Source organism: Pristis pectinata, chromosome 2 (genome assembly GCF_009764475.1).
Source record: "Pristis pectinata isolate sPriPec2 chromosome 2, sPriPec2.1.pri, whole genome shotgun sequence".
Classification (NCBI taxonomy): Eukaryota; Metazoa; Chordata; class Chondrichthyes; order Rhinopristiformes; family Pristidae; genus Pristis; species Pristis pectinata.
Genome location: NC_067406.1, coordinates 50,077,131 through 50,095,546, shown reverse-complemented (window position 1 = coordinate 50,095,546; position 18,416 = coordinate 50,077,131). Strand labels below are relative to the sequence as shown.

Sequence of the window (18,416 nt, the reverse complement as noted above, 5' to 3'; positions counted from 1 at the left end):
ATTCCACCATTAATATTCATTTCCCTCTGTTAGAGTCACAGAAAGAATGTAATGGTGAAGCACATTTTCTAGTGGATGTTTTTATACATTCTGACAGCAATTCAGATTTCAATAACAAATAGCATTTGACTAACCTCTGCAACTTCTCAAGTATTTGGAAGAGACAGATGTAACTAATCAACATTGCTGAATGCTGGCCAGAAAGAAATCAACTCCTGCAGACACTAGAGTTTCATTGTCAGCATAAAAAAAATGAGCATTGAGGAAGATGACAATAATGAGATTTATTCAAGCTGGAGTTATGCTGTTAAAGCTAATTACTTGAGCCAATTTCTGCATCCATATGTTCAGTAGCCAATGGCATTGCTTGTGCTGGGGAGTAAGCTGTTAAAGCACTGGCGGAAAAAGCCTCAAAAATTAAACATTTTAATCAATTGATACATTATAAATCAAGGAGGTGGCACTGTGATAATGGGCTAAATGCCTGCTTAGTGCTGTAAGATTCCAAGGAGGTAATTTGCAGTTTCTTTTTGCCCTTGATTTTGATGTGACAACTCAGCACTTTATATAAAAAAAAACGTAACTAAATTTTAGACCTGCCATTGTCTCATGGGCGTCTGAGCCAGTGCAGAAAACTCCAACCCACTGTGGGTTTGACGGTGGGATTTGTAGTAGAAAAATAAATAAAAACAAAAATATATCCTGATGTTGGAAATCTAAAATAAAAACAGGAAATGCTGGAAATGTTCAGGTCAGGTGGCAAGAAAAGAAATGGAATCAGTGTTTCAGGTTGAAAACCCTCTGCCAGATTTATTCAAGCTAGAGTTGGAACCCGTCTCACAAAGGCTGTTTGACCTGAAACGTTGAGTCTGTTTCTCTTCCCACAGATGCAGCCTGGCTTGCTGAGTATTTCCATCATGTTCTGTTTTTTTTTATTTGGGATTTGTAGTACCTGTTTTTGGGCTACTAAAGGCACTAAGGTGACCAAGGTCGGGGACCAAGGCAATATCAAGTGTACACAAACAAACTTAATTGCATCGATATCATCTTGAAGGACAAATGAGAGGCAAAGTTTAAATGTCTGAATCATTTCCGCAGTCAAATAAGGGGACTAATGTCAGCTTCTGATCCCTAAGGAAGCCAGTGCTGATTGCCTCTGGGAAAATCCAGTACCATATATTAAAAAAAAGGGTAAGAAAGAACTTGTCACTCCTGATCCTGAGATCTCTGCCCAATCTCGAGAACTCATCTCTACCTAGTTTCCGCCTGCCGGCTCTCCTTCGACCTGGTCTCAACTTCCCAGACTTCTCCCACTATTTCTGAGACTTACATCCTGGCCAGTCCCGTCAACACTAGAGCTGCCGGGAACCTTCCTCCCAGGGGCCCAGCTGCCTGATCGAACCCAGTCCATAAGCCGGGCCTCTGAGAGGAGAGTCCGTTACACCACCTATCACATCGAGGGCCGAATCTCTTCACCCTTTGTCATTGGTGCATTGGTTTTGGACTGTTAATAAAAACATGAAATGGTGGGAACACTCAGCAGCTCAGGCAGCAGCTGTGGAGTTAATGTTTCAGTAACCTTTCATTAGAACGGGACCATTAATGAATTGTGAGTAATGTGCTGAAGTTTCCAGCCATATGTCTCTCAAAGAGGGTGGGTCTCCCTTTGTGTTTAAACCATCTGCTAAACACAGTGACTAATTTCTCCACTGTCTACCGTAGAAGTTATTTTGCTAAATTGCTGCATGGAGTTTTCTTCCATCCCACAGTAAAACAAACCCCAGCTCACTGAACTTGACTGAGGATCCTGTTCCCCTGTCAGGTTCTGCTGACTTGGTTACCTTCTCAATCCTAGACCAGCAAGTTGACTCGGGCCACGAATGTCGCCCACAGGGTGGAAGTAATGAAGGAGGCCTGAAGTGTAGTTGCCAAGGAGCACAAGCTGGCATTGCCCCGATCCACTTCTCTCGAGGACCCTGTGCCTCACTGTGCTGGAGGAATGAAAGAAACTGAAATCGGAACCGCTCAGATTCCTTCATCTGCTAGGTCATTAATCATTGCTGAGAGTCATATTGTGAAAGTTTTACCCTGTTTCAATAATAGCAGTACACTTTGTAGCTATCCTGTATCTGGAAACTTGAACTACACTAAAGGACGCTTTTTAAATAGCATATTGGACACTTTTTACAAAGATATATTTGTTGTATCATTTACAGTGTCCTGGAAATGCAAGGATCAAATGAACACAAGACAAATTTGGAAGATAACTACATCCGCCATAGCTCATCATCAAATTGATAGACCTCTTCTAACCTGGTCTGCTGCTTACAAATATATAATGGTGCTTTACAGAATTTAAAAAAAATTGTTGCCTGGGTAACCCAAGGGGGATCAAGTATAGCCCTGCTCATTATTATGTATTAACAGGGGGTCAACTGGACTTATCACATAAATACTGTGGCTGCTAGCGTAGGTCGGGTGCAGAGAGTGACTCACCTGCTACCCCAAAGCCTTTCCATTATCTACAAGCCACAAGTCAAAGGAGCATGATGGTATATTCTCCACTTGTTTGAATGAGTGCAGTTCCAACAACTCTCAAGAACCTTATACTATCCAGGACAAAGCAGCCCATTGCCCTAAAAATTCAGTTCCTCTACTACCAATGCACAATGGCTGCAGTATATTACTATGTATAAAATGCACTTCAGTTACTTGCTTGAGTTACTCCACCAGTACCAACCATCCCCACAGTGTCCATCAACAAGAAAGACAGGAGCAGTAATCACCTGAGACATGATCACCTGCAGGGTTCCCTCCAAATCCTTCACCATCCTGACTTGGGAACACATTGCCAGTCCTTCATTGTTGCTGAGTCTAAATCGTGGAACTCGTCACACAACAGCACTCTGGGAAGACCTTCACACTACCACCTTCTCGAGGACAGTTAAGGACAGGCAACAAATGCTGGCCTTACCTGCAATGCCCAGAAAATGAATAAATAAAAAAAACATAGTAATACAGGGAAAGAAAACAACTTATCAAATGATGTACCATTTGGTATCATTAACCACTGACTTGTTATGACTCGCATGATGTCTGCACTTTCTGTAGCTATGTCTCTCCAGCTAATTACTTACAGATGAATCAATTAAGAGACATGAGTTTGATAGCAATAATAATTACACAACATTGCTTTTAAACCAGGTGAAGAGAAACGTTGCATCCTCTCCAAATAGTTCTGAGTTCACACCCTATTTTCATAGGAAAGTAAAGACTGGAAGAAATTCTATTGCCTATCTGTGTGATTGCAAAAGTAAATAAATCCCATCGGCCTAATCCAATTGACTATTCACCCTATCTGCTTCCAGTCTACCTTCGGTCAGTGCCTTCCACACATTCACCACCTTCGGTGTAAACTAGACCATTCTGAACTAAAAAAACAAGGACACTTGTGTCACCATACAAAGCACTTGAGGGGCTCAGAAGGTCAGGCAGTATTTATGGAGGGAAATGGACAGTAGATGCTTTAGGTGGAGACCCTTTATCTGGACTCCAAATGAAGGGTCTTGACACCCAAAACGTCGACTGTCCATTTCCCTCCATAGATGCTGCCTAAGCCGCTGAGTTCCTCCAGCGCTTTGTGTGTTGTTCCAGATTTTCAGTATCTGCAGTCCATTGTGTCTACGTTAAATGTCAAACATTGTCTAGCATCCTGATCATTATTATTAAAAAAAAGATTTGAAGCTGAGAGAGAAAAGCAAACATATTTACAAAGATGATACTAGAACAGATTATTATAATGTTGTGTTGTATCCTGTAATCTACAGGTAGTTAGTTTATATTGCCACTCTATATATCCCTGGTCTCTGTACCTTTTCTACACTAAATATTATTAACCACACATTACCCCATCTTCTGAAGTGTTAAGGCCCTTTTGTCTCTTCCCAAGTATATGAAGCACTGCCATATTGATAGACCTCTTCCAACCTGGTCTGTTGCATTTGGTGCTCGTGAAGTGGCCTCAGCGAGACCAAGTGTAAATTAGGCAACTGGATGCAGAGAGTCTGCGCTCTGTCCACAAACACCATCTTGAGGTTCCATTTGCACGCCATTTCAACTCCTCTTCCCATTCCCACACCGACCTATGTGTCCTGACCGCCTCCACTGCCACAGTGAGGTCAAACGCAGTCTAGAAGAACAACACCTGGTATTCCACCTGCGTAGTGTACACCCCATTAAATGTTCCAATTTCAGGTAACCCACACCACTCGTGTTCTTTTCCCACTGCCACCATAGAGCACTACAGCACAGAAACAGGCTCCTTGGCCCATCTGGTTCATGCCGACCTGATCCTCTGCCTAGTCCCATCTACGTGCACCCGGACCATATCCCTCCAAACCCCTCCCATCCATTTACCTATCCAAACTTATCTTAAATGTTACAATTGAACCCCTATCTACCACTTCCCTTGGCAGCTCGTTCTCCACTCGCACCACCCTCTGAGTGAAGAAATTTCCAGTCCACCTGGATTCTCTCTCCCTTTATTTACCTTTTCCATCCCCCCCGCCACCCCCCCCCGCCGGATACCTAGACTCATTACCCTCCCCCACCTGGTTTCATCTGCCCATCACCCACTTCTCCCTTGGTTCACCTTTCCTATCTCCTCCCTCACCTAGTTCCATTTGCCCATCAAACTCACCCACCCCCCACCATCCCCAACCTATCACCAACAAACCCCTGTCTAACCCCTCCCTCTCACCTCTATATACTGGCTACCTTCCCTCTGCACCCTCAGTCCTGATGCAGAGTCTTGACCTGAAATATCAGTCATCCCTTTACCTCCACAGATGCTGCTTGACCCACTGAGTTCTCCCCAGCAGTTTGCTTTTTTGCACTAATTTGATGCCCTGTCTAAGCAGAGGGTACTCTTTTCTGATGTACTGCTCTATAATCATAATATTATAAAAGGAATACTCCTAGAACCCGAGTATAGTGATTCTCTTTGTCATGAGTTGCTTCATGCACTGCCAGTGCCTTCATTGAGTTAAATCTGAACTAAAGTTACTCTTCTATTCCATATCCTTTTGGCCTTGTGAGAATCTAAATATAAAAACATTCACGGAATTTCTTTTACCAGCCAACTCTATCATTTCTTGATCTCATTTGTATCTGTGTATATTTATCCACTAAACCAGACCATATTATTTTATCATTTTCTTTCTCCTTTTCTTGCAATAATGCATTCTGTTTATAAATCTGTATAATTCATGTATGGAATTTTGGTGTCGTATTTCTCATCCCCACTAGAGAGAAGTAACATGAGCACAAAATACTGAAGACACCATGACGAACAGCATTTGTGGAAGGAACTATGTATAGTTGTGATCTCATTTCAGGATATATCTTGCATTGGGGTCAGTTCAGAGATTATTCATTCGGATAATCTTTGGATGAAAGGGTTGTCTCACAAGGAAAGATTGTGCTCATGCTCTTTGGAGTGTAGAAGAATGAGAGGTGATCTTACTGAAACTTTTCACATTCTGAGGGGGTTTGGCTGGGTGGATGCTAAGAGGATATTCCCCTGGTGGGGGACTTGAGGGCATGGTTTCAGAATAAGGCACGGCCCACCTAAAGCGGAGATGAGATGACTTTCTTCTCTGAAGGTTCTGAATCCTTTGAATTCTCTGCCCCAGAGGATTGAGGAGGCTGAGTCACAGTATACATTGAAGGCCAAAAAGACAGGTTTTTGGTTTCTAGGGGAGTTGAGGGTTATGAGAACGCACAGGAATGTGGAGTTGTGGCCAAGTTAAGATCAACAACGATCTTACTGAGTAGAAGAGCAGGCTTGAGGGGCCACGTGGGCCACTTCTCCTCCCAAGTCTTCTGTTCCTTTGTTGGTAGTTCTGCACCCAGTCTTCTTTTGCATTGGACTGGCTGATTATTTTATTCTTGTTTCCCTGTGTGCCTGCTTTCTGTGCCTCAGACATTAGCTTGCTGTACCAGTGTCAACATTTGATCATTAAATTAGCAGACTTGTTTCTGTATCTTAACACCGCATTTCTGTACAGTAAAACTCTGATAATCTGACACCGTTTGGATTTGGCTGGTGCCAGACCAGCAATCTTCCAGATTATTGGATTTTGCTCTTACCCAAACATACTCTTATTTCACTTTTTTTTACATTTTGCACAGTAGAGTGATAGAATTATACAGCAGGAAACCTAGCTGAGTTGGTTCCACTTGCTTGCATTTGGCCAATATCCCTCTAAACCTTTCCTATTCATATCTGCCTAAATGTCTTTGTACCCACCTCTTTCACTTGCTCTAGCAGCTCATTCCATATACCCATCACCCTCTGTGTGGAAAATCATGACCCCCGCCTCCCCCCCCCCGGTCCCTTTAAATCTTTCCCTTCTCACCTTAAACCTATGCCCTCTAGACTCTCCTACCATGTAAACTGACTGTGAACATTAATTTCACCTATTGCCAACAATGATATGATAACATTTCCAGTGAACCCAGTAAATTTAAAGGGGAGTGGAGAATACACAAGTACTCTGTAGCCTAGCTCCGGCTGCAAACCTACCCACGTTCCTGACCCCTGGTGCTCTGAACCCTGACCTGGGCTCTGGCCACACACCTGGCTTAGAGTCTGGACCCCGACTCTGGCTGCGCTCCTGATCCCCAGCTCACGTTCCAGACTAATGAGTGAGCTAGATGCTGGATCAGGATTTCCAAAGGATTGGAAGCCAGACTATTAGAGTTTTACTGTGCTCTGTTTCTCTGTGCTCCTGTCTGAAGCTACTCCATTTGCCATTTCTTCTGCAGCATTGGTTTAAATCCAGCCCTCCGTTTCCCCACAAGGACGTTGGTACTAATCATCTACACTCAGATCTTTGTTGGAGGGCTGCTTCATATATGGAGTTATATTTACATTACTTGAGACATTGGTTGTTTAAGCCACAAAGGCCCTGGTTTATAGAACATTACCAGATGTCAGCTATGCAATGGTAAAGTGTTCACAATCGTCTTTAGAGTGTTTGGGAAGAGAAGTCATGTGTTTAATAACTATCTGGATTGAAAAAGAGCAGTCTCACTTTCAAGCTGACTGTATATACTCACAAGCCTAAAAATTGGTGCTCCAAAAGTAGGTGAAGCTCCGTGTGTGCTGCAGCTTGCCCTAATACCAAATCAGGAGACTGGCTTTGTAGAAAGAATCTTTAACTTGGTGAAATTTACCTCTGAAAATAAGGTTGCGGTATTTTCTCATGTCTTGATGCGCTAATATGCAGCCTGCACAATTTCCAAGGGCAGCTGTCTGCAGAGATCGTATTTGGCACCTTATTACTGCCTGATCCCGGTAGAGCCAGGCATAGATTTCTGAGGAGGTGAGCTGCAGCAGGCAGGCATGAGAATGTAAGCATGCTCCTTGCCCAACAAAATCATGGCTGGTGATCTGCCTCAACACTATCTTTCTGCCTTCTCTCCTTGATTCCTTTACTATTCAGAAATTCCTCACTATCTGTTTGGAATGAACTTGGGAATTGAGCTTCCACAGACCTTCACAATGGAGAATTCCAAAGGTTCACCACCCTCTGAATGAAGAAATTTCTTATCGCTGGCCAACTCCTTATTTTGATGATCTGAAGTTCTAGACCCCTCAGGCAGGGGAAGTAACCTCCTTATATCCACCCTGTTAATAATCCCTCTTAGAACATAGTTTTCCTTGCACTCCCTCTGTAGTAAGAAAGTTCTTCCTTATGAAAAAAGACCAAAGTTGTACGCAGTTCTCCAGCCCCTATGTAGTTGTAGAAAAACATTTTTATTCTTGTGCTCAGATTCTCTTTATAAGATCAACATACCATTTGCCTTAAATTGCCTGTTGCCATGAACAATCTCCAGCACTGCAATGCACAGCTTAGTCAGACTGGCACAATCAAAAAGCAAAATAAAAACAATGTCCTGGTAAGGACCCTTCACTAAAATCCACTTGATGACTTTCCATGTGGTTTTTACAGTGAGTACATTGGACATTTTGCCCCAATTTCAAACATTAAGAAATGGGTGGTGTGCTCACTGATGACATCACATGTGCAAGTGACACCCTGAGCTAGGTGAATTACATCTGGTTAAATTTCCTGATGGAAATGATTTAAAACATCTGCAAAAGTTATTATGTATATTTCAAGCATTGAAAAACATGTCCAAGTGGGTCCAATTTGTAGGCCATACTCTCTATCTCTAAATAACTATCTCCCCAGTAACCTAAAGCTTTGCTTTCACGAATGGTTGAACAGGAACCAAAGACTTGTCAGTACGAATTAAAGAAGGTACTACTCGAAATATTCCTGAGTCTTCGAGGTTATGCAGCTTGAATATGAATTAATGTATTTGGACTCAAAAATGTCAATTTCTTTAGGGCCTGTATTTTTTTAATAAGTTGAAACTCTGTTCCCTCCCCCACCAAAATGTTAAAATTTAAAACTTGTAAAGTTTGTTGGTGTGGTTTTAATAGCTGCATGTCATTATGTGTTCCATGCAAGTATAATTGAAGCTGAATGTTACTTTGCGTGAGCTGCCCTGAATTTTCAAAAAGATCCCATGGGGGGGGGGGGGGGGGTGGTAAATGAAGACGGAACAAAAAGCGCATTAAGCTACTGTTGAGACAAATTTAACTTTTATAGACTATTTACATTGCAAGTACTTTTGTTTAATTTCATATTAATAGTTCTGTACAGTTAACAAGCAAAAATCAGAATGAATTCCTTGTCTAATTCAGTTCAATTCCATTGATCTGTTGACGTGGATTTTCCAAAGGGCAAGTCTTAGCTATTCTTGTTTGATCACAATTTGAAACCGAATAATTAAACCAGGTGAAATATTTCATGTCCGTTTCAACAAGCCATCACAGTTTTATAGAATGCAGGGCCAGTAACAGCTTTGGAGCACAATATTTGAGTTTTGGAACTCTACCCATTTAATTCGAACCATGTGTGGTGCATTGTGAAATCTGCATTTGGTTTGTGAGCAAGCTGATGGAAATTATTATAACTTTGAAAGTCATTAGGAAATTTTTTCAATTGACTTGGGTACAGTTGTCCGTCCGCCTCTACTGTCATCTCACACTCTTGGTGTCAAAGCTTACCCATCTCCATTACTGCAAGACAAACCTACTCCAGCGCCAGCCTCATAGCTGTAATGATACCACAGCATCCAAACTATGCTGCCCACATCCTACCTTTGCACAACATCCAGTTCCCCTGTCACCTGTGCTAAACAGTTTCTCTGTACTCCAACAAGTTCAAGTCCTGGTGTCATCTACTAATTACTTCATTGCTTCCACCTTGTCTGCCTCTACGACCACATTCAAACTTGTGTGACAGCATGCAGTTTATGTTCTTTTGCCTTCACTGCATTGTTCTCCCCCAGGTTTTTCATACAGAAACGTTGGCCTCAGGTTCTGAAAGCTTTCCAAATTACACCCACTCTGCAAAAAAAATCGTTAAATCTTTGACCCTGTCCACGTTCATATACGCTAGACTGGTCTTTCTCCCATTATTACTCAATATTTGGTTGGTCAGCACTCTGACATTTTCGTATATTTAGAGAATTATAAATATACAAATGTTTGTTGTTGTTATGAAGCTTTCCACTAACCTAAGGAAGTTGCATACCAAGTTGAATTTTCCAAACTTTTTAAAATTGTATTTAACTTCTGCAAAGTTTAAAAACGATATTGTTTTGCTCACAGCTCAAAGATTACAGCATTTTGTTCTTTGTAGTTTGTCCAGATGTACTTTGGCTGTCCTTACAGGAAGATTGACTTTAAGACTGTGTAGACTCAACTATCGCCATCTGGTGGCACAACTGTAGAGTGCCAATTGGTATCATCCAGCAGAATTTTGCTGCTGAACCTGAGGACAAAGTGGTCATAATTTCAAAATAAAATTTTCCTCAATAATTCATATGGAATTATGTTTAAGATGAACATTGCTTTGAGCTGCTATACCAGTTGAAACAAATTGTTATGACTTAATTTGCTAACAGAATCTAACTATGGGTGGCTCAGTGGTGCGGTGAGTTGCCTCACAGCTCTGGTGACCTGGGTTCAATCCTGACCTCTGTGCTCTCTGTGCAGAGATTGCACATTCTCCCTGTGACTGTGTGGATTTCCTCTGGGAGCTCTTTTTTTTCTGCCCACAAGCTTGGTAGGTTAATTGGCTATTGTAAATTGCCCCTTGTAGCTTGGAGGGGTTGATGGGAATGTGGGAAGAACAGTTACAGAGAAAATTAGTGTGAAATGGGATTGCTCTGTGAGCCAGCATAGGCCTGATGAGCTGAAATGCCTCCTTATTAGTCGTAAGAAAATATAGAAATTGCTGTGTTTATATACATTTTAAATTAAGTTCAACTTCCACAAGTTACTTTTGAAAACTGCAAAGTGTAAGACAAAATCATTTTGCTGAAAAACACGATGATGCTGGAGGAACACAGCAGGCCAGGCAGCATCTGTGGAGAAAAGCAGGCGGGCAACATTTCAGGTCAGGACCCTTCTTCAGGACTGAAGATAGGAAAAAGGGAAGCCCAATATATAGGAGGGAAAAGCAGAACAGTGATAGGTGGACAAAAGAGGGGAGGCAGGGTGGGCACAAGGTGGTGATAGGTAGATGCAGGTAAGAGATAGCGATAGGCAGGTGCAGGGGAGGAGGGGAGAGCAGATCCACTCGGGGATGGGTCAAAGGTAAGGAGAGAAAGGGGAAAAAAAGGGGAGGAAAAGAGAGAGGCTAGAAAAGGGAAGAAGACAAGAAGCATGGTGGGGGGGGAGAGGATTGTGGGGAAGGGGGGATGGGGGTTACGTAAAGTGGGAGAATTCAATGTTCATGCCATTAGGCTGCAAGGTTCCAAGACGGAAAATGAGGTGCTGTTCCTCCAGTTTGCACTTGTAATTCTCCTGGCAGTGGAGGAGGCTGAGGACTGACATATCAGTGATAGTGTGTGAGGGGGAGTTGAAGTGACTGACGACAGGGAGATGCAGGTCATGGTTACGGACAGAGCACAAGTGTTCTGTGAAATGGTCACCTAGCCTGCGTTTGGTCTCACCAATGTAGAGGAGGCCACACTTGGAGCACTGAATGCAGTAGATGATATTAAGGGAGGGACTCTCTGTCTTACCTGAAAGGACTGTTTGGGTCCCTGGATGGAGGTGATGGAGGTGGTGTAGGGGCAGGTGTTGCACCTATGGTGGGGGCAGTGGAAATTTCCCAGAGTGGGAGCAGGATGAATGATGGGGGGAGGGGAAGGAATGAACTAGGGAGTCACAGAGAGAGCGGTCCCAGCGAAAGGCAGAAAGGGGTGGGGAGGGGAAGATATGCTTGGTAGTGGGGTCCCATTGGAGATGGCGGAAGTGGCGGTGAATGTTGTGTTGGATACATAGGCTAGTAGGATGAAAGGTGAGGACAAGGGGGACCCTATCCCTGTTGGGTCTGGGAGGGATGGGGGTGAGAGTGGGGGTGCGGGAAATGGCAGAGATATGGGTGCGAGCTCTCTCAACCACAGACGGGGGGAAGCCCTGGTTAGAAAAGAAATTGGACATCTCAGATGTCCTGGAGTGGAAAGCCTCATCATGGGAACAGATGTGGCGGAGGCGGAGAAATTGAGAGAAAGGGATAGCATCCATGCAAGAGACAGGGTGAGAGGAGCCGTAATCCAGGTAGCTGTGGGCGTCAGTGGGTTTGTAGAAGATGTCAGTGGATAAGGAATCTCCTGAGATGGAGACGGAAAGTTCGAGGAAGGAGAGAGAGGTGTCAGAGATAGTCCAAGTGAATTGGACAGCAGGGTGAAAATTACTGGCAAACTTTATGAAACTTTTCACCCTGTTCTCCAATTCAAGGAAGAACTCCAAGGAAGAACATTCACACTTCTCCAAATGAATGGAGAGTAGACTTCCCTTCTTGGTTTGACAGTGCAGTGAAGGGAATTAGTAATGTGCAGTTTTGAAGCACAAAAACCATGACATTTCTAGTTGAACACCACATCTACGCTGAATTGAGTGGGAAATTTAGAGTTACAATCTGTGGCTACTGAGTGATTACCATTCACAGTATGTGTGAACCTGAGTTTCACTGTGGTTTGTTGGCTGGAGTGAAGGTGTTTGGATGTTTCTGGCACCTGTGAAATTATCTTTCTGCACAAGCCTTCAGGGAAAAAGAGAATAAATTGTAAGGGAGGGGGAGAATAGGAGAAAGATGCTAGTCACTAGTCCACTGTTATTTAAGCTTTTCTTAGCAATTTATAGACCTTTGTAAGTTTCCAGGATGTGCTTGATAGTTAAAGGCCTTTACAGTCAAATTTGGAAGATAACCAATCTCTCTTGATTCTAAAAGAAACTTGGCTCCTCCTCCAAACCCAGCCCTCACAAATAGTGGCTCCTAATATTCAGGTCTATGTCATTAACCTATAGCTGTGGAAAAATTATAGGAAGGTGAGATTTATCACACCTTAACTACACACAAGATCCTCTAATGGTAATTGTATTTCTTTTAATAATGTGCGCAATCCAGAAAACAGTCACAAAGGTTTAATTCATTTATTTAATGAAAACCCAGGGTTATTATACAGATATTTTTTCAGATTTTAATCCTATATATTGCTTGCCTTGGACCTTAAAATAAAAGAACTTTTCTCAAAGGTCTTTCACCATAGGTGAGAACAGACCTGCGAGAAGTTTGAATATAGCAATGAAGAATAAATTAACGAGTAGAGGTGGAAATTCCAGATTAACTTCATCACACAGTCTGGAAAACAAGAAATGTGACTTTTGAGTGACCAGATTGAGTAAAGTATAACTATCAGTGAGAGGGGTTTGTTGTCAAAAAAAGCTCATGATGTTAATAACTTCATAAAACAAATTCACGAATTTAACCTAAATTTTCATTCCTCATCAGCTTTATCTGCAGGCACGAATGGTGGGTGATTGGTCCAGACTGCTGCGTCCAACACTTCAGTTTGGCTTAATTGCATCTTCAGTTTATGTGGGACTTTCACGTGTGTCTGATTATAAACACCACTGGAGTGATGTGTTAACCGGACTCATTGAGGGAGCGATTGCAGCCATACTCGTTGTAAGTAGAAACAAGTTCTTCCTTTATTGCTATGTCATCAATAATATGGCTTATCATTTACTGGAAATCTAAAATAATAGAAAATGCTGAAAACATTCAGCACACTAGGCAGCGTCAATGGATCCCCATCTACCTGGCTGTTCACTGGGTTTCGGCCATTCTCACAGTAAGTGGACATGGGGACTGACTGTAAGTGCAGGACTGATAGATCACCACAGGTGATCCAACCATGGCTGGACCACAGGTGTGGAACAGGTGTGGAACAGTGGTGGAACTCGGGCTTGAGGTAGACTGGGGACTCTATTCTTTTCAGTGGGCATTCTCAGCCAGTGTTTTAGCTTTATCGTTCTAATAATATGATGTGGTCATGTTGTGGACTGCCTGTGAATATCAGAGACATTTAGAAACGTAAAACTGCTTCACAGCTTTGTCTGTCAAAGGCCATCTGGATATTCAGGGGAGCTGCCACCGCAGGTTGCCCCTGGACTCCTGGGTGCAGAGGGCAAGTAAGATACCCTATGCATCTGGGCCAGTGCAGGTGGGTAGGGTCACTGGCAGCAAGCTGGGTGCTTGAAGAGTCAACCAATTGTTAATTGATCTGTCTGACTTTTGAACACCTCCAGTGAATACATTCAGGGACTGAGTATTCCATGGTCTCATAGACTTCTGTGTGATGGTTTATTCCCGAATTCTGTTTTTAATAATGAAATTCAAAATCTATAAACACGCAGAATGGTAGAAATTCATGATGCAGAGGGTGGTCATTTGGCTCCTTGTGCCTCCAAAGTGATATTTTGATGACTATTACTATTACCCAGCAGTTGGTCTGTATCTCTGCAGGCTATACGCCAGGTGCTCTTTCAGATGCGTGTGATGAGGGTATCTGCCTCCATCATCCTTTTTCAAACAGTGAATTTTAGATTGGTACCACTTATTGTGAGTGGGGGAAAAAATTCCCCACCTCTCTAATCTTTCCAGTGAATACTCTACTTTTATGCCTGGTGATCTTTCTGCTGGGGGGAATAGGCCCTTGTTCACCCCACCTACCCTTCTCAACTTCATACACTTCAAACCCCACCACGGTAACCACAGATTTAAAATCTTGTTACGTAACACAACTTTAGAATTAAGAATGAGATGGCATCAGCAGTGGTGACTGTAACACTACCAGACTGTTGTAACAAACCCAAGTGGTTCACAAGTGTCCTTCAGGGATGGAAGTCTGCCATCCCCATCTGGTTAGTCCTGTATAAGATTCTAGGTCCATCAGTCACCTGCTGAACTGGCCCAGCAAGCCACTCAGTTCAAGGAGAAATTGGGGATGGACAACATATGGTGGCCTTGCCAACAATGTTCACTTTTCGTGCAAACATTGAATGATAGAATAACAGCACAGAAATGGACCCTTTCAGCCCACCTTGTCCATGCCCACTGCATTGCCTGTCTATGTTAATCCCATTTGCTTGCATTAAACCTGTATCTTTCTGCATTTTTTTTCTATCCAAGTACCTGTCCAAATGGCTTTTAAACATTGTATCCACAACCTCCTCTGGCAGCTCATTCTAGATAACCACCACCCTGTGTGTGGAAAAATTTAGTTCAAATCTCCTTTAAATTTCTCCCCTCTCACCTTAACCCTGTGCCCTCTAGTTCTGCATTCCCCTGCCCTGGAAAAAATACCATCTATTCTTATCCATGCCCTTCATAATGTTATGAACCTCACTAAGGTCAGCCCTCAGCCTCCTTCATTCCAGTCTATCCAATCTCTCCTTATAATCCATTCCAGGCAACATCCTGGCGAATCTCCTCTGCACTCTCTCTATTGCTACTACATTCCTTCCTGTAATGTGGCAGCCAGAACAGTACACAATACTTCAACTGTGGCCTAACTAATGTTTTGTACAAGATGACATCCCGATTCTTCAGCCAAGCATACCAAATGCCTTATTCACTACCCTTTCCACTTGTGTCACCACTTTCAGGGAGCTATGGACTTGCAACCCAAGGACTCTCTGTACATCAGTACTCCTAAGGTCCCTGCTATTTTCTCTGTGTCCTACCGGGATTAATCTTCCCAAAGTGCATTACCTCATACTTTGTCAAACATTTAGAAGAACTCCTTAAATCCCATTTAACTATGATGTAACTATGCTTTTATTGTTCTGTTGCAACTTGTATACCAAGGTCAAAAAGGACAAGCATTCTATATGCTACAGTAACAACCTTATCTGCATCCTGCTAAACCAAAAGGATCTGTGGTTACTCACAAAGTCTTTCTGCTTCTCTACACTACTCTTTATAAACCAGTATTCATTGCATATTGCCCCATCTGTCCTCCCCATATGCACTACCTCACACATCTGTTCTGAATCCCATTTCCCACTTCTCTGCCTTCTGCCTACATTATCTTCCTGCAATTTTCACACCACATTCACTACCCATCACATGGCCAGCTTTAACTTGATCAAAATTCTTAATTCTCGTACTTCCATTACAAAGCATTAATAAAATGCAAGGGTCCTAGCACTGAGCCCTGCAGAACTGCAATCCAAACATCTTTCAATCATTAAAACACTGCTCAAAGTAGACCACAATACTATAGTGTTGAACATTGTCCATCCTCTTCCAGTGCCCCACCTCCAAATGGCTTACTATTTGTATCCTGAAATAAATTCCAGACAAATGAAAATTGATGCCAAGGAATCTTATGGAAATCAAAGAGCTAATAAATATTAGTTATACTCCATATATTGCCAATTCTGTCAGTGTAACATTTGAAAGCTCATCGCTCTCCTTACTGGAGCTAATTCCAGATTATGCATATAATATTTTGGTTTGAAAAAAAATAAAGAGAGACCGAGGAGTACAAGTACATAGTTCCCTGAAAGTGGCATCACAGGGTGGTGAAGGTGACGTTTGGCACGCTGGCCTTCATCAATCAGGGCATCGAGTATAGGAGTTGGGATGTTATTTTGCAGTTGTACAAGGCATTGGTGAGGCCACACCTTGAGTATTGTGTACAGTTTTGGTTATCCCGTTATAGGAAACAAGTCATTAAGCTGGAAAGATTGCAAAGAAGATTTACAAGTATGTTGCCAAGACTAAAGGGCCTGAGTTATAGGGAGAGGTTGGGCAGGCTAGGACTTTATTCCTTGGAGCATAGGAGACTGAGGGTGACCTTATAGAGATGTATAGCTAGGGTGAATGCACAGTCTTTTTCCCAGGGAAAAGGAACCAAAAACTAGAGGGCATAGGTTTAAGGTAAGAGGGGGAAGATTTAAAAGGGTCCTCAGGGGCAACTTCTTCACACAGAGGGTGGTGCGTATATGGAACAAGCTACCAGGGGTAGTGGTTGAGGCAAGTACAAAAACCATTTAAAAGACACTTGGACAGGTACATGGATTGGAAAAGTTTAGAGGGATATGGGCCAAATACAAGCAAATGGGACTAGCTTGGATAGGCATCTAGGTCAGCATGGATGAGTTGGGCTGAAAGTGGCCTGTTTCCGTGCTGTATTACACACTGACTCTATATTTGAATGTTAATTTAAGGAGAGGTTGTGATCAGTTTCCTGTGTAACTGACTACAAATAATAATCTAATACTACATTCTCTTTTACTAGGTGGTGTTTGTGTCAGACTTTTTCAAAAAGAGACACCCCAGAATTTCACCAAAAGATGAGGAAAATTCACATTCAGCTTTGCATGAGACACAAGGAAACCATTTTGCCAGGAATAATCAATAAAGGATTGTCGCGGGCGTCAATGAATGTATATGTGTTGTAAAACTTAAGGCATAATAAACACCTAGTCACTCAAGTAGATAATCATCTTTATGAATAAGCACCTACTGCTATAGTCTTGGAATCTGCCGCACTTCATATATGTGCACCCATATAACTGGTTACATTTTGTTTGAATACAAATATTTTTATTTCTACTGTGCCTTCCCTTCTAAAAAGCTTTTATCATTAAAAATAAATTGTCATACCTTAGTTCAAGATGTAAAAATGTTTATTAAAATAACAGTAATGTTTTCCATGTACAGTTTCAATACTGAAGCTTGCTTTTGTCGGTGCTTGAGGTCCACACTATATATAAATTCAATGGAAAATAAAATGTCTTTCAAAAACCTGACAATGCTCAGTTGTTGACTATTTATTCATCAAGACAAGTTTCTTCATGTGGTCCTTTCAAACCTTGTGATTTAATGCCTGACTCAGCCTGAACGTAAATGTCATTGACAGTGCCTTTTTCAAAATTATAAATAAAGACTTGCAGCAAATACAATATCTCTTTTGATCTTGGATATGCCTGAAAATAAAGATTAAAGAATTAATACACAATTAGCAATCAAGTGGGAAGATTTTCTGTGTTCTTAATAGTTGTCTTTTTTATATAATCCCCTCTATATTCTTTGTAGCTGATGTCAGCCAATAGATATTCCCAAAAGTTAATCAGTAATTTTGGTATATGATGGGAAATTTGCAAGATAAAGCAACAGAGAAAAGCTCTTCCCTCCATAGATGCTGCCTGACCTGCTGAGTTCCTCCAGCACTTTTTCTGTATTGCTCCACATTCCAGCATTTGCAGAATTTATTGTGTCTCCATCTCTTGACAGCACAACTCTTTCTACTGATGTTTATCCTATTCTCCCTTGTGAGCTCTAACATGCTGTTGTGAATCCATGGATATTTTAACGACATGCAAAAAGGAATTTCACTGCACCCTGGTGTATATGGCAATAATCTAATCTAAGATAAAATAAACATCAAGTGTCAGGCCAGCCAATCATAGCACATCTTCCCACCACATTTCACTAAATTGTAATCAAGTTATAGATCACTGGTTTATTTTACCTTCAGCTCAAGAATTCTGATGTAACAAAATAGGGCATAGCAAATGCAAAAGATTCATAATCCAGTCCAAACAGAATCAAATCTGGAACTTTGATCTTACTGCCTTAGTGATGGAGTACCCATATTTAGTAAAATCAGGAGTTATTAATATTCATTGCACGCAATCAAAGTTGCATTACGTTTATAGAGTCAGAGTACGACAGCACAGAAACAGGCTCTTAGGCCCATCTAATTCATAGAAGTGATTCACTTTAGAAGGTCGAATTTGAAGGCAGAATACAGGGTTAATGGCAGGACCCCTAGCAGTGTGGAGGAACAGAGAAATCCTGGGGTCCAAGTCCATAGATCCCTCAAAGTTACCACACAAGTTGATAGGGCTGTTAAGAAGCGTATGGCATATTGGTCTTCATTAGTCAGGGGACTGAGTTCAAGAGCCA

The 18,416-nt window shown here is 42.0% G+C and overlaps 2 protein-coding genes across 3 annotated transcripts in view; one reads left to right on the top strand and one right to left on the bottom strand.

Moving 5' to 3' along the window:
* Positions 1–17,260, top strand: part of plpp1a (phospholipid phosphatase 1a) — a 97,467-nt gene extending 80,207 nt beyond the window's left edge. For both annotated transcript variants that reach the window (XM_052036911.1, XM_052036920.1), the window contains exons 5-6: positions 12,945–13,121; positions 16,744–17,260. In XM_052036911.1, coding sequence (XP_051892871.1) covers positions 12,945–13,121; positions 16,744–16,866 — 300 coding nt within the window. In that variant the 3' untranslated portion in view covers positions 16,867–17,260. The remainder of the gene's footprint in view (positions 1–12,944; positions 13,122–16,743) is intronic.
* mtrex (Mtr4 exosome RNA helicase) overlaps positions 17,117–18,416 on the bottom strand; it is a 98,868-nt gene continuing 97,568 nt past the window's right edge. Inside the window, 1 exon segment of the mRNA XM_052036933.1 lies at positions 17,117–17,434. Coding sequence (XP_051892893.1) covers positions 17,382–17,434 — 53 coding nt within the window. The 3' untranslated portion in view covers positions 17,117–17,381.